Source organism: Mizuhopecten yessoensis, unplaced genomic scaffold, assembly GCF_002113885.1.
Source record: "Mizuhopecten yessoensis strain PY_sf001 unplaced genomic scaffold, ASM211388v2 scaffold8149, whole genome shotgun sequence".
Taxonomy (NCBI): Eukaryota; Metazoa; Mollusca; class Bivalvia; order Pectinida; family Pectinidae; genus Mizuhopecten; species Mizuhopecten yessoensis.
The window spans coordinates 1,013,068-1,041,047 of NW_018407403.1; the positions used below are offsets into that span (position 1 = coordinate 1,013,068).

The 27,980-nt window shown below is 37.1% G+C and overlaps 2 protein-coding genes across 2 annotated transcripts in view; both read right to left on the bottom strand.

Moving 5' to 3' along the window:
• LOC110455151 (secretory phospholipase A2 receptor-like) overlaps positions 1-27,900 on the bottom strand; it is a 50,721-nt gene extending 22,821 nt beyond the window's left edge. Inside the window, exons 1-2 of the mRNA XM_021505116.1 lie at positions 27,776-27,900; positions 9,205-9,554 (exon numbers count right to left, since the gene is read on the bottom strand). Of these exons, the coding sequence (XP_021360791.1) occupies positions 9,205-9,554; positions 27,776-27,804 (379 nt within the window). The 5' untranslated portion in view covers positions 27,805-27,900. The remainder of the gene's footprint in view (positions 1-9,204; positions 9,555-27,775) is intronic.
• LOC110455152 lies at positions 16,443-27,809 on the bottom strand. Its single transcript, XM_021505117.1, has 5 exons — positions 27,731-27,809; positions 23,533-23,880; positions 20,974-21,323; positions 18,471-18,697; positions 16,443-18,058 (listed from the first exon to the last, which is right to left on the bottom strand). The coding sequence occupies exons 2-5, from the start codon at positions 23,856-23,858 to the stop codon at positions 17,810-17,812; spliced, it is 1,152 nt and encodes a 383-aa protein (XP_021360792.1). The 5' UTR covers positions 23,859-23,880; positions 27,731-27,809; the 3' UTR covers positions 16,443-17,809.
• Positions 27,901-27,980: the final 80 nt, after the last annotated feature.

Below are 27,980 nucleotides of genomic sequence, written 5' to 3' on the forward strand. Positions count from 1 at the left end.
TTAGCGTTGAAAGTTCGCCCATGTGTGGAACGCCAGTGGTTTCTATCCTTTAGGTTAAACCGAAGTCCTCAAAAATATTTAATGCTCAGCAATTAGGGGTAATTGCAACAACTGGTTTATCCGTGGTCAGTATAATATGACTGGGTAGAATATTGTACTCGGTGCATTCGGTATGTTTTTTTAGTGTGATAGCACTCTTAAATCAGCATCAGATCTTAACTATCCTACAGAGGCAAATACATCAACATACCCTGCCTCCATACATACACAACACATGGCGGCACGTCCTTAAGGTAATAGGATTGTGTCGCCATTTCTCAGTAGAATTTATTCAAATTTTGTAGTTATATTGTTTTGAAGTAAAGAAAATGTTCTGCCACTAAAAAAATATAGGTTGTCAGAATTTCAAGGATTTTAAATGGAAATTTATGTAAAAAGGATCGAATTTTGAAAAAAATAATGAAACACACATTTATTTTGCAAAATAATTTCAATAAAAATAATACTAACATAGATTAGTATTGCATTAATGTTTATCAATTTCATAAATGCTGAAATTGTGTAAAATTAATCATCTATAAACGATTAAAAATTGACATTTTATAATAAAACCATATACACATAGTAATTGCATGCAAGATTTATCGTTCTTGAAAAACTTCACAGTGGTGAAATAGGTAGCCGGTTTCCTGAAGTAGAGAAAAATGGACACATGTGACTCATTGATTAAAAAACAACTGAATTAATGCCTGGATTGCTTTGGAATACTTTAATATTGAAAGAACACACTGTTCTGTCAATAATAAGCATACAATATTCATCAGTTTAATATCAAACATTAGAATATGCGGAAATTGTGATACTGTCTCCCTACATTGGATTTTCAACTAGGGATGTACTTCCTATTTCCGTTTAGCAATACACTCCTATGATCTTAAGTGACCTTAGCTGTTAATAGGACGTAGAATTAAATAAAACCAAATCATGCCCATATGCAAACACGCATGCATCCTTTAAATCACCGCTAGCCAAATCTATATCATATGTCTAATGATCCGCCGATTGACCAACAGAAAGCTCTTTCTAACAGAGTCTGTAGGCAACAGATATATTTCAATTGTGGCATACTTCCCTCTCAAGGGAACATCTCGATAGTGTGTTTCTTATGTTTAGTTTTGTATTGTTCAACGTCCTATTAACTGCCGAGGTCATTTAAGGACGTGCCTCCATGTGTGTTGTATGCGTGCTTGCGTGAGTGTGTATCGAAGACAGGGAATGTTCGTTTTGTTTGCCTCCTTGTGATAGCGCGGATGGGATGCCGACTTTAAAGTGCTACCTTACTGAAACACCATGCCCAAGGCACCCAGCACACCATTCCGCCATTTTTAAGGACTTTGGTATGCCCCGGCCCTGGGGGCAGAACCCATTGCCTTCCTCGTTTGGGCTAACGCTCAACATTAAAGTCAAAAGTGAGGTATTTCCAAACAATGCGCTAGGAAATAAAAGGCATTTAGAATTAGAGAGAAATGCAAAGATTCCAGCTATTGCAATTGGTGCAGCAGATTTATTTTAGTCGCTTTCGTGTCCCCAAATAGAGGACACAAAAGCAAATCTCCACTTCTGCAGGGGTTTCTACAGTAGTCGATACAGGCAGTGGGTAACAGTATCTGTATCTTTTCTCGATCCCAGACCTTAGGGGTGGTTGTGTGTTGCCAGTGGTACCCAGCAAAGTGTTGATGTAGAAATGATTTGTTTAATTCTACTTTGCTATGGCATTATCAATAAACAGACAAGACGTGAAAATTCTTCCCACGGATTTTATATCCCCGTTACGCTGATATAGTTATGATAGATACACATGAATGACTTTTGTTTGAAAAACGAACCTAGTGGTATAGGGTGTATATCACAAAATTAATGATGCTGAGGCCAACCAAAACTCCAAATCAATAGTCGGGCTTACTTGCCATAGTGTTGCAGGTACGATGTTTTACAACGGATTTACATCCTGTTACCGTGATAGTTTTACTGATAGACACACATGGATGTTTTTTGTAGCGTCGAACGAACTTTATGATACAGAGTGTATATTACATAATTTATGAGGTTGAGGTCAACCAAAACTCCCAATCCATTGTCGGCTTTGCTAGCCAGTGTTGCATGAAGGCTCTTCTATAAGCTAAAGACAGCTCGGGTCATATGAGGACGGCTGACAGGTTATGTTGGTGTATTTGCCTCCTTGGGATAGTTTGGTTTAGTTTGGTTAAGTATTGTTTAATGTCATATCAACAGCTATGGTCATTTAAGGGCGGCCTCCAATGTGTGCAAGATGCATGCGTGTAGTGTATGCGTGTGTGTTTTCGGAGGCTGAGATATGTTCGTGTTTGTCTCCTCGTGAGAGAACCGACTTTAGAGTGCTACCTCACTGAAACATACTGCCGAAGACACCCAGCAAGACACCCCACCCAGTCACATTATACTGAGAACGGGCGAACCAGTCGTCCCACTCCTAAATTGCTGAGCTTTAAGCAGGAGTAGAAGCTACCATTCTTTTCAAACTCTGGTATAGCGCGGATCATTATCAGATCCGTACCATCACAAGGAGGCAAATAATATGACATACCATGCAGTGGGATACCGCAGGTATTGTTTCAGTTTCTCAGTAATCTTTGAATCAGTTGTCAGTATACTATGACCGGGTGGAACACTGTGTTGGTGTCTTAGCATAGTATTTTCAAGGAGGTAACACCTAAAGGTCGAAATGAGATCGGTGCTTTGGCAAGAAGGCACATACACCAACGTACCCTGCTCCAAATAAACATGCACGCATTAAATATACACATGGAGGCACGTCGTCAAATGACATGACCTTAGCTCTTGATACAACTTGAAACCTAATCAAACCACAGGCACTTGGAAATAAAGGTACGCAAGCTTTGGACGTGAAAATGGGTGTATGTTATGACACAATTTGTTTCAGTTATAATGACTTCAACATTGATGTTTACTTGTCACATAAAACATGATCAAAAGTATAAATGTCAACTGACCATCTAAACTAATATTTTAACATTTCTTTTAACATCTTAATTTGAAACCACTTTTTACCTGTTTTGAACGTTCGCAAAAGTGAACACAAATGGATTCTGTCTCCTGACCAGGACATACCAATACTTTTAAATGGCAGCTCCTATTCCCTGTTAAACGTTCAGCATTTCTGATAATCATATCAACTGCTTAACCGTTACTAGTATCATGTGACAGGTGGGTTGGTTTATACCCACGCATGCACAACACACATGGAGGCACGTCCGTAAAATACCTTAGCTGTTAATAGGACGTTAAACAAACAAAAAAGCATTCATTAGGTTAAATGTTAAACAGCCAATCGACAAAGTGAGTCATTTTGTTGGTTTAATTTTGTTTAAAGTCCTAAATTATAGAATCTGTCATGTATTAGTTTAAAATAAGCGCATTAAATGTTTGATTGTTAATGGTCGATTACATGCATGACAAGAAAGCTGGTCTACCTTACGCAAAAAATAACCATGTGTGATGTAGGTATGATCTATGGGGGGTCGCGAGAGGACAACGACCTTTGCAGTTTGCTCTTCTTGCTGCACTTGAACCAACATTCGGTTGTATTTTAAATAACGTATTGTTATTTCTTCAGATTATTTGTTTTGCCAATTCGTTTAAGCAAAATTTGCTATCGAAGGTCAATAATCAAAAAGGCAGTTCAATATCTTTCTGTTGTAGGTTTAGGGTTGCTTTTGTCCTAGCAGCCCTGTCTACCTTCTGATTCCGATTAATTCCGACATAACCTGGTATCAAAATCAAGATCAGGAGGCAGAACACTAAAGTCCTGTTAATACGAAGGGCGATGCTTCGTATGACTACGAGGGTGAGGTTTTGTATGAGAACGTTATAGAGTTTCGATTTTGAAAACTCTGTAGTAGTGTCAATGAGGCAGAACAGATTATTGTTCTTTATTTCATTCTTTTCAACATAATCCAAGGCCAAACCAACTGCAGTAGTTTTAACTGTTAAAATAGGGGCATTATTGGGTAAGCGGTAAGAACAAGGTGGATAGTAATGAATTTCTGCATTACAAATTAAAAACGTCAAGGAAACATTGGTCTATATCTCGACTTGAATTGTTCATAAGGAATATCAAACTATATTATCAGGAAGAATTATGTGATTCTATCAAAAATGATTTTTTACTGTATTGTCGCTGTAAACCAATCGCAGCCCTGAGAATGAATTGGACCAAGCATCTACTTATAGGTTTTTCGAACCTGTTCTGAACCGTAACCAAGTTCTGATCACATCGCATGGCCATAAGTATTGTGTATGTACGAATGGGTACTGGCAAAATGGGTGTATGGTTTAATGATGAATGTCAGTCAGGCAAAGGCTGTGCAATAAGTTTATATGTATGACATGTAGTGAGTAGAGTAGTATGAAATCTGTAAGATGAATGTTCTGTACAATTATCCAGCTTTTCCTGTCATAATTTACAGACTTGTATCTCATTATTTGTCATGCGTATGTGTTTGAAAAATCTGAATAAAATTCTAAGTTAAAAAAAAAAAAAAAAAAAAACCAGTTCTGATCAAACCACCGGACGATATAGCCGCAGTAGGACGTCACGGTTTCCACCCCAATAATGGGTGGTCGTGTTGTTTCTGGAGTTGGCCGAAGTGAATACAGTTTTAGATTTATAAAGGTGCTATTGATTGTAATCCGAAAATGTTGCCTAAAGTATACTCCCTTGGTGTATACCCATTTCCTGCTTGGTCATGTCGAGAAAACACTTGTACCTACACGGACCTTTTTGGTGTCTATTTAAACTTATGTTTTCTATAAAATTAGGAAGATTTCCCCCATTCCGGCTTGATGAAGATATTTCCTTATACCGTACTTCCATGTGGTATCAACACGCATTTTTAAGTTAAAAAAATACCAGCAATTATGTGCTACGTTTTCAAAACTATCACAAAAGTCTTACTAGGTGATCTGATGCGCTCCTTTCGCAAACAAATCTGTAATGAAGAAAGAATTTTGTTGGATTCCAAGTAGCGGTTTGGTTGTGGTTTTATTTTGTTTAACGTCCTATTATCAGCTAAGGTCATTAAGGACGTGCCTATATGTGTGGTGTGTATGCGTGCTAGTGTGTATGTCTGGCGGAGACAGGGTATGTTGGTGTCCTTGTAATAGCGCAGATCTGATGCCAACTTTAAAAAATAAATACCAATATATTGCCTTCTGTTCATATATACTCTCGCGGATGCATACAATACTCTTTTGGAGACATGCCCTTAAATGACCGTGTCACCAATAAAGAAAACCGTCATACGACCACCTTTCCTTTCAAGAGGACGTAACAGCCAGCGAAAAGTGTTTGTTAGATTGGGTCATAGGAGGACGGGTACCTAGGGAGACACCGCATGAAGCAGAACGTAGATAGAAAAGAAAGAAGACAGTAGAGATAGGAAACAAACAAAAATCCCATGTGTTGCAATAGGGACAGCAGATTAACACGGGGCCCTACATTAGTCGCCTTTTACGATACACATGCAATGGGATACAGCAGGTTTAATCTTTATTTCTTCAATGTCCCCTTAATGTAAGACGAGAAGGAATCACCCGCGATTCTGTAGCGCCACCTCCACATTAGTCGCAAAGGACCGAACGTATTCGAATTCTACTAATGTGGTGATGCTGTTAGTCTGTTTCATTCTACTTCATCTCGCCATTGTCGAAATATAATCGAAGGCGTTAGAAATTATCCCACGGATTTTCTCCCAAATAAATCCTGCTACTGTGATATGTTTACTGATAGACATGCATGAATGATTTTGTTGTGTAAAACGTACCTAATGGTATAGACAGTTTATCAATAATAAAAAAAGCTTGAAAAAAAAATCAAAACTCACGATCGATTGCCGGTCTTACTAGACACAGTGCTATGTTGTTTGAACAGAAAAGGTAATATAATGAGGTGCATTCATGCGAGTAATGACTATGTTCAGGCCTGATGTTGAAAACCTAACAAGAGGCCCAATGGGCCTGCATCGCTCACCTGGTATAAATATCACACTTGTAACCTTAAAAGTGGACTAAACGAAAGCTGCCGGCAAAATATCAGTGTCTTGAAAGTTATTCAAAAGAACCTGTTGAAAGATTAAAAACATTTTACCCCTGTGACCTTGAAAGTCACAAAAGGACATTAAGGTGAACAATCTATATAGCCCTTCATCCCAGAATGCAACTTGCCAAATATCACCACCATGTACCCTGTGTTTATTGAGAAGATGACTTAAAGATTTATACAAAAATGACCAGTCAAATTCTGGTTAGATAATACCTTGGAACCTTTGGTTATTCAGAAGAAGGCGTTAAAAAGATTCCAACATATTTGTTCTCTGTGACCTTGAATGTGTGTGATGGTGATTTATTTGAACACACTCGGTAGACTTCCATTCAAACATGTTACTGGCTAAATATCAACACCCTAGACCTTTGTTTTTTTAAGACAATTAACCCCTGTGACCTTGAATATGAGTGAAGGTCATTCATTGACCAAAGTTGATAGTCCGTCATCCCAGTATGTTAATGACCAAATATCATCACCCTGGACTTTTGGTTATTCATAAGAAGTCATTAAAAGACTTCCACATATTTGACCACTGTGACATTGAATATGTGTGAAGGTCATTCATTTGAACAAACTTGGAAGTTTTTTATGCCAGCATACTTCTGGCCGAATATCATCGCCTTAGGACTTCTGGTTATTCGGAAGAAGTCATTAAAATATTTCAACATATTTTACCCCTGTGACATTGAATCTGTGTGAAGGTCATTCATTTGAACAAACTTGGAAGTTTTTTATGCCAGCATGCTTCTGGCCAAATATCATCACCATAGGCCTTTTGGTTATTCGGAAGACATCTTAAAGATGTCAACATATTTGACCCCTGTAGTATATTGGTTAACGAGTGACTCTAATCCAGATATTATGTCCGCTCGCCTACGGGCATTAGTCAAACCTTATAGCTATTCGGAACTCCCCGAGCGTATTGTGTATTGTGATAATGCTATGCCAGGTTGATCGAATACAGTAGATTTTGTACCGCCATTTGTGAGTTTGTTGTGTATTGGAACCCGGCAAGTTATGAGCTATCTATGCGAGATATTACAGCCCCTGGCTTCCAAAGCGCAATATGGCGTTACTAGGGTAGAACGTATAAACAGACATTAACAAAATGATCGCTTTCCGTCCGTCGTGCGTAGAATTTTTACATTTTCGACATTTTCTCAAGAACCAGTGCCTGAAGCTTGGTCAGAATCATCCTCGGTAGATGCGGCTACAAAATTGTAAAATTGGGATTCCTACCCCAACCACTGGGGCCAGGGCGGGGCCCCAAATGGAAAATTAACCAATATTTTAAAAAATCTTCTTCTCCAGACTCAGAGGTACTGCAGTCATATTCTGTGCATGGATGGAAAGATCGTCAGGCTCTTTATTTAAATTGTAAATTTCAGGACCCGGGGACATCCGTTTTCCCTCGGGGAGGGGGTAAAGTTTACTATAGTTTATATAGGGAATTAACACTTTTGGGTATATTATGACATTATTCAGTAGGAAATTATTCTTACTTGGTGGGAATTAACCTTGGAGGAAGATGGCATCAAAATGTAAAATTAGGATTCCTACCCAAACCCCAGGGGCCAGGGCGGGGCCCTAAATGAAAAATTAACCAATATTTTTAAAATTCCTATACTTTGATGACATGACAAGTATTGTATTTTACTTAGTTTACATGTTGATTTCAACATCACATCTCAACAATTAAATTGAGCTACCAGTACCTTTAATATAACGCAGGTGACCGCTAATGCCCCTGTGCCTCTTGTTTGAGGTGTTGCCAAGCAATACGCTTGGAAATAAAAAATAAATAGATTTAGAAAGAAAGATAAAGTTCCCAAATGTTGCAATGGGTCGCTTTTGTTTCCCCTAGTAGAGGGCACAAACGCAATTTCCCAACTCTGCCGGGGTTCCACAAAGTTGTCGCCTCTTACGAAACTTGCAATGGGAAACAGCAGATGTATACTTTTCTCGATCCCCGACCTGCAGGGGTGTACAGAGAGAGGCGCCGAAACCTGATGGTCTTTAACCGTCTCCGGATGGGTCGTTCATACATAACCCAAAGTTATTTACTGACGCATGAAGACCAGCCTCAATGCATAGCGTGTCAGGAACCATTTACAGTATAATATTATATATAAGATTTTGGCGACCTTCTATCAACTCGAGAACATTTCTGTAATAACGTGACATGTCTTAAATAATTTTTGTAAAAAAACACCTGTCCGTACACTGTTAGGCCAACTGAAAGCTGTTGGTCTTTTCAATAAAATATGAGCCATCATAGCCACTTTCATTATTCAATTAACGTTAGTCTTTTACCTCAAAGTTTATTTTGATGTTTATATTTTGCTATTATTTTTGTTGACAATTTGTTAGCCCTAATGACTTAACCTGTGTTGATAGGCCGTAAAGGAAACGCCGCTGTTTCACAGCATCCATTTACATATAATTAAGCCTTCTTTGCTAAAGGATCGATCTAGACTAACTTGGTTGAAATGCCTTCTTACCGAAGAAGGAATTCAGAGATTCAAAGTGAACCAGTTGTTGTCATTCCCCTAAATGCTGAACAATAAGTAGGGAATACAAACTACCAATTTTAAGGACTTTGGTATGTCCCGGCCTGAATCGATTAACGTTAGACGACCGCCAGAATCAAACATGTGTAAAAAATATCTTCTGCCAAAGGATACTCCAGGCCAGATTTATTAAAAACGCACTAAGCTGTTCATCAGTAGTATTTCAAAAGAAAAATTAAAGGACCACGCTGAGGTGACAAAATGAAAAAGAAACCGATGATATGGCCTGGAGATTTTTTTATAACTCTCATGTATCAAGATAGAAAGACAAATAAACGAATTAGAATGGTAGCGTGCATTTAAAAGTAAACTTTGTTAAAAAAAAAATATAAAATGACTGGAATCGGGATAAAATATCCTTTCACACTTTCACCCCTGTAACATTAGTCAACTCTACCATGCAATGATATGGATGAGTCCATGTTGGTCTATAGCGGCGAAAGGATAAAACTAAAGCGCTAATTTACTCACCTCTATTGTAGACGTCGTCCGTGGGCCGGACTACCTCCATAACACCATTGAAAAGCCCTTCCGGCACCTCCTCGTTCGCCGAGGACACTATAACCACACGATTAACCTTGAAATGGTTTTCTGTGCATAACACGCCATACCACAAACGCAGTGCCCAGACACCGAAGGTCTTTCCAAATCTGTAAACTGAGTTTAAGTTACTTGCGTTCCTTAATTTACCGTAAAATATCAGTCGGAGAACCTCCTTTGTGATTTCTTCGTCTTGGTTTTCAAACCCCGTCAGGTCAATCAGAGTTGGCAGGGAATAGTCCCTTACACTAGGCGACGTTCCATAGTTGGTAGCTACAACACTACAGACAAAATAAAGAAAAAAACATTACTGGGGTGGCGTCCATCGTTCGTCTGTCAACTTTCACAAAACAAAAAATACTATTTCAAAAATTGTGCATGGATTGTTTACCATATATGGCACTCACTGATCAGCATTTTGTACTGCATGAAGAAACCAATATAAACTGATGTCAAAGCATGGGAAGCAAAATGGCATTTCGTTCATTCGAATATCATTGAAGACAAAATTTCAGTCAAGATACTTTTAACAATTACACATCAATACAAGAATAAGTGACTCTTTCCTCATTTTGTACTTTGTGAATGATGCAAGTTGACTAATAGAATCTGCAACTCGAGGGGTGATGTTTTTTAGTTGTCTAACCCTCGGTTTAGACAACCAAAACAATCACCCCGAGGGTTGGAGATTTCTCTGCTACACCTTCAAGGTGGGGATGATTTTTGTTCTCTCATCCTATTATTTCAGTCACATCTCCACCGACAGTAGTCTGCCATGTTTGTAAACAAAACCACATTTGGGGTATGCATATCGTTATTTACTTCTTTTGATGACGTCACAATTACCGATGACGCATTTTAATGACGTCACAATTGAACACGTGTTAATCGGCACGAGGATATCTCCCCCTAGGGGGTGACAAGCTGATCTTTCCTGGCTAAAACGGGAGACACACTTGTGAAGGGTGGGATAAATAACAATCTGACCTATTGTCTACTGTATTTATTCGTACAATGTGCATCTTACCACTGATAATTAAGCTGTAACACTTTTGATAAATTCCGGCACACATGGAGGCACTTCCTTTAATTACCGTAGCTGTTGATAGGACATTTAACCCTGAACAACAACACCTACTAAGCATATTTTTTTTTNNNNTTTATCTTTTTTTCTACATCTATTTACCTCACTTCTTGCTTTAATGTTGAGCATTCGCCCAGGTGAGGAAGGCAATGGGTTCTGAACCCAGACCGAGACATACAAAAGTCCTTCAAAATGTAAGTTGTTATCCCTGCTTAACGTTAAGCATTAAGGGCAATTGGTAACAACTGGTTCACCCGTTGTCAGTATAATGTGAACGGGCGGAATACTGTGTTTGGTGCTTTCGGCATGGTATTACAGTGAGATAGCACTATCAAGTCGACATCAGATCTGCGCAATCACAAGGAGGCAAGAACACCAACATACCATATCTCCTGCATACACACACGCAAGCACACATACGCTACACACATGGAGGCACGTCCTAAAATGACCTTAGCTGTTAATAGAACGTTAAAAAATTAAACCAAACCAAAACCAAACGTCCGGGGACGTGTTATGGTCTGGGAATCGTCCGTCCGTTCTGGTTTTCGCAAGATAAATTGCGTACAACACCTGCAAGTCTGGGAAAGAATGCAATTGTCCACCACTGCATGATCGTACGAGGCGATTGATGTCGGAACCCCCTGCATAATTGGGTATTCGCTTTTGTGAACTGTACCTTAGGACACAAAAGCAACCAAAATTAATCTGCTGCACCCATTGCGATATTTGGGATCTCTATGTTTCTCTCTTTTTAACTGTGTGTGTTGTGTATGCGTGCTAGTGTGTATGTCTGCCGGAGACAGCGTATGTTGGTGTCCTTGTAATAGCACGGATCTGATGCCAACTTTAAAGAAAATAAACCAACATATTGGCTTCTGTTGATATATACTTTTGCGCATGCATACAATACTCTTTTGAGGCATGCCTTAAATGACCGTGTCACCAACAAAAAAGCCATCATACGACCTTTGCTTTTACGTGGACGTAACAGTCAGCACAAAGTGTTTGTTTGTTTGGAATTTTACGTCCGCGCATCAGCCAGGGTCATAGGAGGACGGATGCCTAGGGAGACACCACATGAAGCAGAACGTAGAGAGAAAAGAAAGAAGACAGTAGAGATGGGAAACAAAAACAAAGATCCCAAGTGTTGCAATGGGGACAGCGGATTAATTATGGGGTTTATACTGTTGCCTTCGTAGAAGAAAATCCCCGATTCACAGGGTGCCCTACATTAGTCGCCTTTTACGATACACGTGCAATGGGATACAGCAGGCCTTATCTTGATTTTGTCAATGTCCCCTTAATGGAAGAGGAGAAGGAATCACCCCCGATTCTGTAGCGCCACCTCCACATTAGTTGCAAAGGACCGAACGCGTTCGAATGCTTCTAGTGTGGTGATGCTGTTATTCTGTTTCATTCTACTTCACCTCGCCATTGCCTTATGTTGAAAACCTAACAAGAGGCCCAATGGGCCTGCATCGCTCACCTGGTATAAATATCACACTTGTAACCTTAAAAGTTGACTAAACGAAAGCTGCAGGCAAAATATCAGTGTCTTGACTGAAAGTCATTCAAAAGAACCTGTTAAAAGATTAAATGCATTTTACCCCTGTGAAAGTCAAACAATGACAATAAGGTGAACAATATGTATAGCCCTTCATACCAGAATGCAACTTGCCAAATATCACCAACATGTACCCTGTGTTTATTGGGAAGATTCATACACAAATGACCAGTCAAAGTTTGGTTATTCAGAATTCGAAGAAGTCGATAAAAAGATTCCAACATATTTGTCCTCTTTGACCTTGAATGTGTGTGATGGTCATTTATTTGAACACACTCGGAAGACCTTCATTCAAACATGCTACTGGCTAAATGTCATCACCGTAGACCTTCGGTTATTTAGGAGATGTCGTTTAAAGTTTGTTTTAAGACAATTAACCCCTGTGACCTTGAATATGAGTGAAGGTCATTCATTGAACAAAGGTGATAGTCCGTCATCCCAGCATGTTACTGACCAAATAACATCACCCTGGACTTTTGGTTATTCCGAAGAAGTCATTAAAAGATTTCAACATATTTGACCCCTGTGACCTTGAATGTTGGTGAAGGTTATTCATTTGAACTGACTTGGACTCCCTTAAAGCCAGCATGCTTCTGGCCAAATAGCATCACCCTGGCCAGTTTGGTTATACAGAAGAAGTCGTTTAAAAGATTTCAACATATTTGACCCCTGTGATCTTGAATATGAGTGAAGGTAATTAATTGGAACAAACTTGGTAGCCATTTATCCTAGCATGTTACTGGCTAAATATCATCACTGTAGGCTTTTCGGTTATTGATAAAAAGTTGATTAAAATATAATATTGTCGCCGGACAACGGACGCTGCGCCACGGCATTTTATTTTTTCCTTTGTCTAGGTGAGCTAAAAATAAACCATATGTATTAACTTTTATGATGCGATCTTTAAGAGGACAAAGTCACCATTGCTTAAATAGAGTTTTGCTTCTATGAATGATAATTTTGGAATCTTATTTTCATGCAAAGTTCAAATTGGTGTATTGGTAGGTCTGCATAATTCCTTCACCGGTATTTGTTCAAAGTCTGCATATATAGAGAAGGAGTAACATGTCCACAAAGAACTATTGTAAACCAGATTGTACAAAAATTGCTGAAATAGGCATTGAAAAACTGCATAGCCTTCAACTGCTTAAAGGGACAATTTAGTGGAGTAAGATTTTTATAACCATTGCCACAATATTCCTCATGAAAAGATAGTTTGGTTGTCCTTATGAATGATTCATGTTAAAAACTTGCGAAGACATTGTTTTCCTGATGTTTTAAATCAATACTAAAGAAATCCTTAACTGTAGCGGCAGGCGTCGGTGAACTTCTATCTAACAAAAAGGTCATTCCAGCTGCGGAGAAAAGGTTCATTCTCGCTTTATTTACCTAACTCCGTTGGAATACCAATACAGACATTTATTGTTAATCAATAGCATCTTCCAAACAACACCTCAATCAACGTTATAAAGAAGTTGCCTTTTTACGTTTAAACCTACTTATAGCGTACTTTGAGTGGTTTAAAAATTCTCCCTCCCACACCCTCTCAGTGCGTGCATACTCTTATTAAACATGCTTATATGTATTTAAATCTAACTGTTAACATAAATATCTCATGAGATTTATATACAATGATACGTATAATAATTGCATGCGATGTATTGTGTAAATTAAAAGCGACAAGAATGTGTTATTTGTGAAACTGACTCACTGGCGCTGTGTTATCTCACGAAATATTGCAACTGTCTTCGCCCCGGCTCAAGACTATTGGCTCTTCACAAGGAGAGAACGACTATTTTAATTGAATTGCTATTTTACAAGCCCCAAGCAAATTCTATGGTATGACTAAACCAAGTACCCTAATGACTCCCTGGATCTAAATAGTTTAAAAATAACTATGAAGCATAAGATACGTTAACACACACCTTTACAGTAAACATTTATTAAAGAAATACAAATTTAAATACAAATTTAAACACAAACAAGTACAACAATACATATACTCTCACGATTCTCTCATAAAAATGTTCAATAAAATTAAAGGTAGCTACAGACCTATTTCAGTAATTTCATGCTTTAGTAACATTTTGGTAAAAATCGTGTTTTAATATCTTTATAACTATCTGTTGGAGATTTCTATAATCATTATAAGCACCAATCTGGATTGTTGGTTTTTTTTTGTTTTTTTATTATAATAAAAATCTGGATTTACACCTGGTGATTTAACAGTTAATCAACTCTTGTTTATATATAATGAAATAGTAAGTGATATAGACCAGGGTAAGGAACTTAAAAATATTTTCTGTGATATTAGCAAAGCATTTGATAGGGTTTGGCATAAAGGTCTAATTCATAAACTGAGGACATGTGTTGGTGGTAATTTGCTACTCTGGTTTGAAAAGATTTAACAGACATAATGCAAAGAGTTGGCACTGAAGGTTATCACTATCAGTTTAGGACTATAAATGCAGGTACCTCAGGGATCTATTCTTGGATTACTTCTGTTTCTTCCTATATCAATGATATTACTGACAATGTTTCTACAAATATTAAACTTTTTGCAGATGACACTTCTCTGTATGTAATCATAGACACAAATACAGTTCAGGCAGCCCAGGAACTCTCGCATGACACTGCAAACATTAGTATATATGGGATATAAATTTCAACCCAAATAAAACTAAGTCATTTATATTTTCTAGAAAACATAACCACGTATAACTCCCAATATCCTTCTAAAACAATAAAATCACTGATTCAAAAACACATAAAACTTTACGACGAACTTTTATAGACGACGCATCGTGGAAACAGCACATACAGATTATACTAAGTATATGAAAAAGCATACAACAGATTAAATATTCTTCGTAATATCTATTCTAAGGTAGGTCGTAAAACACTAATTAAAAATTATTTGCATTTATAAGACAATTTCGGAGTATGCAGACATAATATGGGATACTTGTACCTTACAATCTATTGACCTACTTGAATCTGTACAATAAGAAGCAGCTAGGGTTATAACTGTTCCTCTTCAGGGACATCACACAATAAAATCTATAATGGAATTGGTTGGGAAACACTGTCTGCAAGAATGTATAAACATAAACAAATGATGATGTTTAAGATAATGCATGGACTCTCACCTCAATACTTACAAGAAGTCACAAATCCTTTTATTAACAATCATAATAACAATCCCTCCTCTCTAAGAAAAACCATACTCTTTTACCCGCCTATGTGTAGAACTAATAACTATTTTGACAGTTTTCCCCTTTATGTGCCGCAATGTAAACACTATGGATACTGATATTGAACTATCCATCTCTTGCTCTGTAAACAAAATTACAAAATAACGATAAAGTTAATAACAGTGAAGTAACTACAATTTCTAAAAACGACGGTGAAAGAAGAGTAAATATTATTCTTTGCCAATTCAAAAACTCCTGTAGTAATTTAAATGAGTAACGAAATAGCCTCTCATTATTTTCCAATTGTCCACTGTATATTGAACAACAAATGTTCTGCTTACTTCATTAAATAATATTATAAATCATAACCATATTGATTTAAATATATTTTTCAAGGTTGTCCTACATGTGATCTTTATATAAACAGACATATGCTAGGTCACATTCAGATTTTAATTGGAACAACTAGACGTTTTTTTATATAACGTAGAAAGCCATGATGCATTACATTGAGGTAATGTAAATAATATATATATATATATGTCTTATTTTAATCTTAATTTATAATTGGAATAACAAAGTATAAACTTTTTAGATGCATAATGATAGACGAGATTACAGCTGAGCAAGTTTGTTATATTTTGTTTATACTCTATTGAATCTAATATTAATATATACGTATTAATATATTGCCTTTCTGTCACATTATTTAAATTTGTGATCATTTACTATATATAAACAGTATTAGAAGCAATGACCTGTGTACATACATGCACATGGACTTTTGGTCAAAGTCTACTCTTACTGTACATATGATATACTGACTGTGACTATGCTTCATTTAATTAGAAAATAACTATGAGTGTTGGATGTATGATTGCGAGTTGTTCGTGTATTGATTTTGTGATGTCCTATGAGTTCATCCCCATTGTGTTTATCATGTTGGAGTTATCTCCCCTCATCCTTTAATTAGTATTACTCTTTATACATGTAGATATATATATAATATTTTATTTCAAAGTATTCTTAAATAAGTTAATTATTATTGTAACTACATTGTATAAATCTTCGATCAAATCTAGAGGCACTCCTGGAAAGAATGTATATAGGCTTGCCTGTTATTCAATCCATTTGACTATTACATTTGTCAATAAAATTTGTTGAAATGAAAAGGTAGCGCTATATGAGGTTGTTGAATTTTGAATAAATTTTGTAAAAAAGTAATTGTGTCCCCGTGAGAGCAGAGGGTCAGTGCGGAGATTTTTTCCCTATGTTTGCTTATTATCCAGGTGAGCGATACAGGCCCCTGGGCCTCCTGTTTCGGGAAAAAGGGGTCAATTTTATACTTTAAGTGTAAATGTAATGCTTCGTCACGAACTGAAATAAATTAATGCAGCTAATTGCGAACAATTTGAATAGGGTTTGGTTCTTTTTCAATAAAAACGATAAAACGCTGATATATAAATCTTTTCATCGATTTATTTAGGTGGTTAAACAGATCTTGCTATGCGAACCAGTATTAACAGAGAAAGAAAGTTTCATGGATTTGTTCTTAACTCGTACGGGTATAACTATTCGTCAGGAAAAAAGTGACTATCATTACTCAACGTTTTCTCCTTAGTGCTGTTAGAGAAAGTTATTTGTCAACCGAGCCCAATACCAAACGAACAGTTAGAAACGATTTTAGATGGTTTCCGAATGTTTCATTTCAACACCATGTACTGTTTAGAAAACAAATGGATTGGACAACAGGTAAGCCTATCCAAGTCCTCCCCAAACATTCTTCCGGATGTTTGGCGTGTTCTCTAAAATGGAATATATCTTTTAGTAAATGTTTGCTCCCTGTAATAATTCAACAAGCTTTCATGTTCAAGTAGAATTACAATATTACAATGGCGGAGGATATTTCTGATATGTTTGGGTAGCATGCTAAAACAAGATGATTAGCATGTCGAACAAATACGTGGACTTATGAAAAGCTTGGCAGAGGAAATGGAACTCCTTCAGATAAATCATTCTGCAAATTACTTAATAATAGCACATATAACACAATTGTAGCAGCGATAAACAATAACAAGTGTTATACACAATATTAGTCTAGGATTTATCAAAGTTACATCTGATATTGAGGAAATCCCACACTTATCGACCTAATTCAATATTTTGTGATCAGGTGATATATACATATATGTTTATTAATTGACTCATTCACATTTTTTTTACAAAACCATGTCCTCTTGATTCCTAATCGAGGCTGTATAAAGCAAGGTTTCGTTGCCAGATCCCATACAAAAACATCCACGTTTACCCTCCCATCCGCAACCCCTGTATCCTAAACCCGCGCCTGAGCTATGTGCTTAAGCTGTGAAACACATTACTACATATTCTAACAGAAATACCAATAACTACAAATGTACGACCTATTAGGCCTACTAATGGTCGGAATCATTTGAAATTTCATAGTCGATGGTAAGTTTAACAAAAATCTTAAATCTGTTTGATACATTTAATAGATGATTCAGTTAAAATAATCTTAGTGAATCAAGATCACTGCTATAAATGCTTTAATATTGTAAGTTTGCAAAGATAATTTTAAAAACCGATGACTCACTTTGCAGTTAAGTTGCCACATATTGCCTCTGATATCGCAGTAACAGTTGCAAACGTTTTCGATGGAAAATATTTCACCAACTACAGAAAAACAATAGAAAATAATACATAAAACAAAAGGCATACAAAAGCACCGAGTAGAATGGTGGACATGTCAACACCTAGAGGGTTGGCTGGAACCACTGGACCTCTTGTAGAATTAGTGAATGATGTCGTGGCACGTTTGCAAAGATTCACAACCCAACACCGTATCTGGTGTCTCAGTCGTGATTTCAAGACATCACGATAGCTTTCCTCCGAGTTGACGACGCCATACTGCCTTCCACATACCTTTTTTAAAGCAAAAACAAGACTTGTTGTCAGTGAGGACTCTACATACAGAAAGTCAGCATCTGATCACGCCATCACAGGTAGGTAAATGCACCTAAATACACACGCATGTATTACATTCATTGAAACACGTCCTTAAATGACTTAAATTAAACCGAAGTCAAATAAATTTTCTTTTACCAAGAATGCATTGCGTTTGCGTGGACAATTAAAAACTGTTCCTGGCATGTACGTAAAACATTCATTAATAAATATAACACTCCAAAAATTGAAGAAAAGCATGTTGAAAGTATCTTTCAGGAATCAAATATACCCTGACTCCGGCACACATTCATGCATCCAAAACGTACATGGAAGCATGTCCATAAATCAACCTATAAAACCAAACTAAACTGTAGTTTATTATACTTGCCACGTTCATGAAGTTTAGGATAGGGACGTCAATATGCGGTAAAGTTTGGCTTATTCGCTTCTTGGTTGGGTCAATTTCATCGCAGTAATTCACACACTGCAGAAATCTATGGCCAGCGCCAACCAGAGCCAACGAGTTCATGAAGTTAATTGTTCTCTCCTCAAACACTTCTGTACGAGATTCGTCGACAACGTCGATCCCTGTCATCACTCCAAAGACAGGAATTTCTAAACAGAATTTTAATCATATTGATTTAGTAAGTTTATAATTAAAAAGTCCTATTTTATCAATTCATGCATTTTCACATTAGCTTTCTGGCTTCCAAAGCGCAATATGGCGTTACTAGGGTAGAACGTATAAACAGACATGAACAAAAACTTCTCTTTGTCGAATTTTTCGCCTATCTCGTATTTACAACATAATTGTGTCGTAATTAATGGCATTTTTATCACGTTTTAACCTTTTGTAACCTTTGGTGTTTATGGGCCGTTAGGAATGTAATTTCAATAACTCGTAAAAAAAATCACTTTAAATTCATGCCGTTTTGTTTTAATCACTGTAAATTTCTGCCAATTTTTAGGTCACCTGAGCTTTGCTCAAGTGACCTATTCTGATCGCTTTCCGTCCGTCGTGCGTAGACTTTTTACATTTTCGACATTTTCACAAGAACCAGTGCATGAAGCTTCCAGAATCATCCTTGGTAGATGATGCTACAAAATTGTAAATTGGGATTCCTACCCCAACCACTGGGGCCAGGGCGGGGCCCCAAATAAGAATTAACCAACATTTTAAAAAATCTTCTTCTCCAGACTCAGAGGTACTACAGTCATATTCTGTGCATTGATGGAAAGATCGTCAGGCGCTTTATTTAAATTGTAAATTTTAGGACCCCGGAACATCCGTTTTCCCTCGGGGAGGGGGTAAAGTTTATTATAGTTTATATAGGGAACTAGCACTTTTGGGTATATTTTGACAATTTCCTGTAGGAAATTATTCTTCCTTGGTGAGAATTATTCTTGGAGGTAAAATGGCATCAAAATGTAAAATTAGGATTCCTACCCAAACCCCAGGGGCCAGGGCGGGGCCGCCCCTAAATGAAAACTTTACCAATATTGTTTTTAAAAATTCCAATCCTTTGATGACATGACAAGTATTGTATTTCACTTAGTTTACATGTTGATTTCAACATCACATCTCAACAATGAAATTGAGCTACCAGTACCTTTAATATAACGTAGGTGACCGCTTATGCCACTGTGCCTCTTGTTTGAGGTGTTGCCAAGCAATGTGCTTGGACATAAAAAGTAAATAGATTTAGAAAGAAAGATAAAGTTCCCAAATGTTGCAATGGGTCGCTTTTGTGTCCCCTAGTAGAGGGCACAAACGCAATTTCCCAACTCTACCGGGGTTCCACAAAGTTGTCGCCTCTTACGAAACTTGCAATGGGAAACAGCAGGTGTATACTTTTCTCGATCCCCGACCTTCAGGGGTGTACAGAGAGAGGCGCCGAAACCAGATGGTCTTAAACCGTTTCCGGATGGGTCATTCATACATAACCTCAAGTTATTTACCGACGCATGACGACCAGCCTCAATGCATAGCGTGTCAGGAACCATTTACAGTATAATATTTTATATAAGATTTTGGCGACCTTCTTTCAACTCGAGAACATTTCTATAATAACGTTACATGTCTTAAATATTTTTTGAAAAAAAAACACCTGTCCGTACACTTTTAGGCCAACTGAAAGCTGTTTGTCTTTTCAATAAAATATGAGTCATCATAGCCACTTTCAATATTCAATTAACGTTAGTCTTTTACCTCAAAGTTTATTTTGATGTTTATATTTTGCTATTATTTTTGTTGACAATTTGTTAGCCCTAATGACTCAACCTGTGTTGATAGGCCGTAAAGGAATCGCCCCTGTTTCACAGCATCCATTTACATACAATTAAGCCTTCTTTGCTAAAGGATCGATCTAGACTAACTTGGTTGAAATGCCTTCTTACCGAAGAAGGAATTCAGATATTCAAAGTGAACCAGTTGTTGCCATTCCCCTAAATGCTGAACGTTAAGCAGGGAATAACAACTACCAATTCTAAGGACTTTGGTATGTCCGGGCCTGACTCGATTACATTTGTAAAAAATATGTTTTGCCAAAGGATACTCCAGGCCAGATTTATTAAAAACGCACTAAGCTGTTCATCACAAGTAGTATTTTAAAAGAAAAATTGAAGGACGGACCACGGTGAGGTGACAAAATGAAAACGAAACCAATGATATGGCTAGGAGATTTTTTTTATGACTCTCGTGTTTAAAGATAGCGTGAATTTAAAAGTTAAATTTGTTATTATTTTTTTATAAAATGACTGGAATCGGGATAAAATATCCTTTAACCCTTTTACCCCTGCAACTTCAGTAAACTCTACCATGCATTGATATGGATGAGTCCATGTTGGTCTTTAGCGGCGAAAGGGTTAAACTAAAGCGCTAATATACTCACCTCTATTGTAGACGTCGTCCGTGGGCCGGACTACCTCCATAACACTATTGACAAGTCCATCCGGCACCTCCTCGTTCGCCGAGGTCACTATAACAACACGATCAACCTTGAAATGGTTTTCTGGGTATAAAACGCCATACCACAAACGCAGTGCCCAGACACCGAAGGTCTTTCCAAATCTGTAAACTGACTTTACGTTACTTGCGTTCCTTAATTTACCGTAAAATATCAGTCGGAGAACCTCCTTTGTGATTTCTTCGTCTTGGCTTTCAAACCCCGTCAGGTCAATCAGAGTTGGCAGGGAATAGTCGCTTAGACTAGGAGACGTTCCATAGTTGGAAGCTTCAACACTACAGACAAAAAAAGAAAGAAAAAAACATTACTGGGGTGGCGTCCGTGGTTCGTGGTTCGTCTGTCAACGTTCACAACCCAAAAATTGCTATTTCAGAAAGTGTGCATGGATTGTTTACCATATTAGCCACTCACTGATCAGCATTTTGTACTGCATGAAGAAACCAATATAAATTGATGTCAAAGGTGGGAAGCAAAATGGCATTTCCTTCGTTCCAATATCACTGAAAACAAATAATTTCACTCAAGATACTTTTAACAATTACACATCAATACAAGAATAAGTGAGAATAATTAACTACTTCCTCATTTTGTACTTTGTGAATGATGCAAGTTGGCATAACAATCTGACCTATTGTCACCTGTATGTATTCGTGCAATGTGCCTTTTGCCACTGATAATTAAGCTGTAACACTTGATACATTCCGGCACACATGGAGGCACGTCCTTAAATTACCTTAGCTGTTGATAGAACGTTCGATCCTGAACAACAACAACACCTACTTTTTATTAAACCCCCTTTTAATTACCTTAGTCGTAAACAGGACTGCAAACGCTATTAAGGTCATTGGAGTGTATTGATAAACGGAAACAGGAAGTACATCCCTAGTTGAAAATCCAATGTAGGGAGAGAGTATCACAATTTCCGAAAAGTCTAATGTTTAATATTTAACTGATGAATATTGTATGTTTATCATTGACAGAACAGTGTGTTCTCTCAATATTAAAGTATTTCAAAGCAATCCAGGCATTAATTCAGAAAATTTTTTATCAATGAATCACATGTGTCAATTTTTTCTTTACTTCAGGAAACCGGCTACCTATTTCACTATTGTGAAGTTTTTCAAGAACGATAACTCTTACCTGCAATTACTATGTGTATATGGTGTATTATAAAATGTCAATTTTTATATCGTGTATAGAGAATTAATTTTACACAATTTCAGCATCTATTAAATTGATATACATTAATTCAATACTAATATATATGTCAGTATCATTTTTATTGACATTTTTTTGTAAAAATATTGTGTCTTTCATTTGATTTTCAAAATTCACTCCTTTTTACCTAAATTTCCATTTAAAATCCTTAAAAATCTGACAACCTATATTTTTTTTGTGGCAGAAATTTTTTCTTTACTTTAAAGGAATATAACTACAAAATTTGAAGAAATTCTGCTGAGAAATGGTGACACAATCCTATTACCTTAACAAAAACCAAAACATTTTTATTTTACGTTCCTTGAGTATCATTTCCGTTTTGGATTAGAACATTAGAAATATTCAAAATATAAACGTAAATATAGCGACCAAAAAAATCTGCTGTACCCATAGCAACATTTGGGAACTTTATCTTTTTACCTTTTATTTTCGAGCGCCTTGTATAGCAACACCTCACTTCTGGCTTTAATGTTGAGCGTTCGCCCAGGTGAGGAATGCAATAGGTTATGTACCCAGACCGAGACATACAAAAGTCCTTCAAAATGTAAGTTGTTATCCCTGTTTAACGTTCAGCATTAGGGAGAATCGGTAACACACTGGTTCACCCGTTGTCAGTATAATGTGACCGGGCGGAATGCTGTGTTCGGTGCCTTCGGCATGGTATTTCAGTTAGATAGCACTATCAAGTCGACGTCATATCTGCGCGATCACAAGGAGGTAACAACCCAACATATCCTGTCTCCTGCATATACACACGCAAGCACACATACGCTGCACACATGGAGGCACGTCCTTAAATGACCTTAGCTGTTAATAGAACGTTAACCAAAATTAAACCAAACTAAAACCAAACGTCCCGGGACGTTTTATGGTTTTGGAATCTTCCGTCCGTTACAACACTCCTGCAAGTCTGGAATAGAGGAAAGAATACACGTTTACCACTGCATGATCGTAAGTGGCGACTGGTGTCGGAACCTCCTGCAGAATATGGTATTCGCTTTTGTGCACTGTACCTTAGGACACAAAAGCAACCAAAATATATCTGCTGCACCCATTGCGATATTTGGGATTTCTATGTTTCTTTCTCTTTCTAACTGTGAAGCTCGATATTTGAAACCCTTCTCCTTCCGCATCAGATATAAGACATTTTAACCTTAGTTTGTGTAGATCAACATTTGAACAGGAGGACTCAACTTGTCTGAATGAAGATTTGCCCCCCCCCCCCCTTTAGTTCTTGTTATTTATAGAAGAAAAATATACTTAGACCTTTGAAATCTGACAGTATTTTGGTGAGTCGCTCCAGATTTCCTTCCACTGTAGGCGTATTCTTGCCAGCATTTATCTGCAACGGAGGCTGCGAAAGAATTTATGAAGGAGGATTTTCCACATCCAGGAATCCCGATGAAGACAATATTAAGGGGTGGACTTCCGTTCCCAGTTCCACTGGTTCCAACTGTTTCCTTTAGCTGAGCTATCAGTTTCGTTCGCTCTTGCAGAAGAGCGTCTTCTTCCATCTCGCGCGCACTTGGTCCAACTGTTTCCGTCAGCTGATCAATCAGTTTCGTTCCTTCTTGCAGAATAGTGTCTTCCATCTTGGCGCGGAGGGCAATATTTCTGCAACATGAAAATACGTACGCTTAAGATCACGGGGTCATAAATGCAGTTGTAAGTGTGTACTATATACATTCCAATGATTTGCTCGGGTGCGAAATTTTTACCTTATTGATTCATGATTCTGTGTTATAGATATGAATGTTATCTTGTGAGAAATCATGATTCTGGTAGCAGAAACTCCTCTTATGAAATCTTCTTGAAAAAGCGAGTTTAACCGTATGTTATTCGGGTAATATACATTCGACTGCAAGTATAATGCTTACAGTAATCTAAGGTCTTGTTGAAATCTTCATATTATCGAAGCTATTCATTTTTATCGATTTCACGACGTTTTCAGTTTGTAGATTTTTACGGGATTACTCTAACACTAATTACTATGATTGTGTTTGGTTTTATTTTGTTAAACGTCCTATCAACAGCCAAGGTCATATCTGGACCGGCCTCGATGTGTGTTGTGTATGTGTACTTACACCAACCTACCCTGTCTCATTGGCTCACGTCCTTTAATGACCTTAGCTTTTGATAGGGCATTAAACCCTGTACGACCAATTCTACAAAAGATGTTAAAACCCCTCCAATCGACTGGGGAATGATTTTACGTATTTATTCGCATGCTCCCAAGCGGGTTTCGTTTAGTTTTATCGAGTTAAAAACTGCTGCCCTGATCCAACTGTCGGCTAAGGTCGTGAATTTCCTTCTGTTGCCTTGATATTGTTTCTTTCATCGGATCACGTCTGGGTCATTTAGCCTCTATCATGTCAATTTATATTTCAATTCTAACTGGCTTTCCGTTGATCTCACTGTTATTTCCAACTACATTTGAACCTCGTTATCTGGAACTCGTATAACTCGAAGACTCCGTTGAATTCGAAGTATTTCACCGGTCCTGGCCAAAACTCTTTTTGAATCTTAGTTATAAAAATTCTGATAATTCCGAGTATGAAAACTCGAAAAACTTTATCCCAAAGTGAAAAATCGGTCCAAACGGCGTAAGTCTTACTTTTAGATATCACTTATTTCAAAGTTTCTAAAGTTTCACAAATCTTTTGTTTATTATTTTATACATATAACTATTACATATTGTGCCGGCACGTTTCGGCCATGATACACACACAAAAAAACGAAGTCTGCCGCATTTTTATAGCGTGGCAATTTATTGTTGTATTGAAGTAAAGGACTTCAACACATAGAAATGGATTTCTATTAGTATATTTAACAGTAATTATTACAGTATTAACTCTCCCTAATGATGTCACTAATAATTCGCCAAAGGTCAATTCGACCCAAGAATTGTATGAATTATCATTGACAATGTAATTGGTCGACATGACTGACTAAACTGACGGAATTAACCACATATGGCAATGTTTATCGCGACAATGCCAGGGTTAACATCTTTACATCTCTATGACAATAGCATAACAGTCTCAATTACACAGTAAAATAACATGTTAATCATTACAAAACTTACATTTTGGTATCACGAACTTCCAGAAAAGAAGAAGAGCTTTTACAATGGCCGACCGCATTCTGTGTGTCTTGATCGTGAAATCTACATTTTCGCATTTTTACCTAAAAGAGTTCTTATTAACACACCGATACAGATGCTGTTTACAATGGACAAAGGGAAATAACTCTGCCACCCTTAATACTTTTTCAGTCACAGCAATGACGGTACTGACTGTAACGGCACACATATTATTTACATATTTTATACATATAATTTGATACATATCCATGATATTTGACGCAATGCTGCGATAAACATATTTCTCATTTAGCAGCTTATTACGTTCGGTCATAATTACTTCGATTAAACTTATGACAGTTGTACAAATTAAGCATCAATCTTCATATTCAAGATTTACACTAGAAGTTCTTTCTGTTTTTATTTGTGTTAATTGTGACGTTAATTAATGAATATAAATACGAATCAATTGCTTTTTTTGTAAATATCTTTTTTGTCATTCATTGACTGTTTTAAGATGTTGACTTTACAAGATACAAGAATTTTTATTAAGAGTCGTATGTAATGGGAACATTAGCTCTGTAGCGCTATTATTACGACAAACAAAGGTATAAAAATAGGATATATTAGACAACATGCAGAAAACAAACAGGCATATACCAAGGTTTATACACACACAGACAAGAGAGAGAAAAAATCACAGCATGCAGTAATTAAAAACTTACAGAACACGTACAGAACAAAGTATAAATAAGAATCTATATTAAAATTGATGCTGCACAAAAGATACATGCCACATGCTCACAAACTAAGAAACCATGGTTCAGTATTTACATAAATGCCAATATGGCATGAGTTAAGAATTGACCGAATATATGCTAATATAGCATAAATTAAAAGATGACTTGACAAGCATTGAGTAAGTCACACAATGCGTAAATCAGAGCACTAATAAAAAAAATGAAAGGAATTAAAAGCATAGAAGCATGGTAGCACAAGACATGGTATAACAAGACATGGTATCACAAGACATGGTAAAAACCAAGTATAGAATGATAAAAAGGTTGGAAAACAAACAAGACTAGTTACATATGGCACAGGAACCCAACTGGCAGACCCAAGTGAGCAGCAGTCTGCGAAAGCTCTGGACATTTTCTACATTCCTCAGTTCATTCGGCAAACTGTTCCACACTTGGGCAGCCTCAAAGCGAAAAGACTTTTTTCCATACCTTGTTGTGTTAACTCTAGGTACCTGAATGGTGTTCCTTGCTGGATATTATATTCAAGATTATTCTTAACAATCAAATCATTTAAAAATTCTGGAGCTAACCCATCTAAAATTATAAAGACTTCTGTAGCCATTTTCTTCATTCTGTTTCTGAGTAAAATATCTATCACAAGTGAGGTAAAATGATTTTCAATAAAACGCAGAAACTTTCGGGGAAAAAACCGACTCCGATAACCTTCAGCCTCATTTTTGACCAAACATCGTCCATTGTTCTCATCGGGCGCTGCTTGGTTTGTTGTCTTTATCCTATTTCTTGCTCCTTGTCACCATTATATGACAGTACTAGTAATACCGAGTGACAGCGAGCAATCGACGTAACCGCATAATACAATGTACTCGGGACATATCGACTACGGGTATATACATGTATACAGGACATGTATAATCGACGATTTCATGCATGGATGGACAAAGTGCTCAGTGCCAAGGTAAAAACACCTCAAAAGTCACAACCGTGCAAAACAAATTCGCGTAGATTCACATATCGTCTAGCAAATGTTCAAAGAAGGGTCTGACGGAGTTTCGAGTATAATGTCCAAGGATTTCATCTAATATAAACACAATATGAACTCACTACCGTTCTTTGTTTACAATTTTCTCTCCCGTACTCTCCTCCATAGACTAGCTAGGAACACATTGTCGTATTATAGGTTTGTACACTGTAGTTGTCATTGTTTAACTTCCAAGTATCTCCATAAAACCGATTGATAGTTATAAGTGTAAGCCGTACTCGCCTACAAAAGCCCTCACAAACGTCCAGGCTATATCTACGGAGTAAATAAGTGTACACAAACGTCCAGACTTTATAGTGTAAAGAGTATACAAAAAGGCTTGTGATAATTTATGCAAATCCCAGTATGTTATTGCACAATGACATAATTGCGTGTTTTTATTCAATTATGTTTTTGTGTGTTGTATACTGATTAAAAACACATACAAGATAAATTTCGACAGAATTGTATACCAATGGCTATAGTGTCTGTGCTATATAAAGCATGCATATCGGAAAGGGCTTTTTAGAAATAAAACGATAAAACATCTAACAATACACCCTACATTAAAGGGTAGGTAAAAAGATATATATCTTTGGTTACCATATTAACTAGAGTATAAAACCAGTGTGCATGGTTAGAGCTCACCTCCGCTCAGGAATCAAATCCTTCCTCATAGCCGGGCCGCATTCGTTTATCGCGATCAAAACGGTTGAACCAGTTAGACCAAAGTTGTTCGTTCACAAAATAAGGACGGACCCAGTAATCTGATGCTGCTTTCAGGCAAATATTGACAAAGCGTTGCTAGTTCTGAATTAACAGTTGCAGGTCCGCCTGGATTTATACCAGAAAA

Bases quoted from the DNA above. Each gene is read 5' to 3' on its own strand.
- LOC110455152 (XM_021505117.1), bottom strand. From the start codon at position 23,858: ATGGAAGACACTATTCTGCAAGAAGGAACGAAACTGATTGATCAGCTG. The intron at 21,324-23,532 runs GTCTAAGTATAT...TTTTGTCTGTAG, and splicing joins AATACTGTCAGATTTCAAAG to TGTTGAAGCTTCCAACTATG. The intron at 18,698-20,973 runs GTGAGTATATTA...AATTCTGTTTAG, and splicing joins GGACGACGTCTACAATAGAG to AAATTCCTGTCTTTGGAGTG.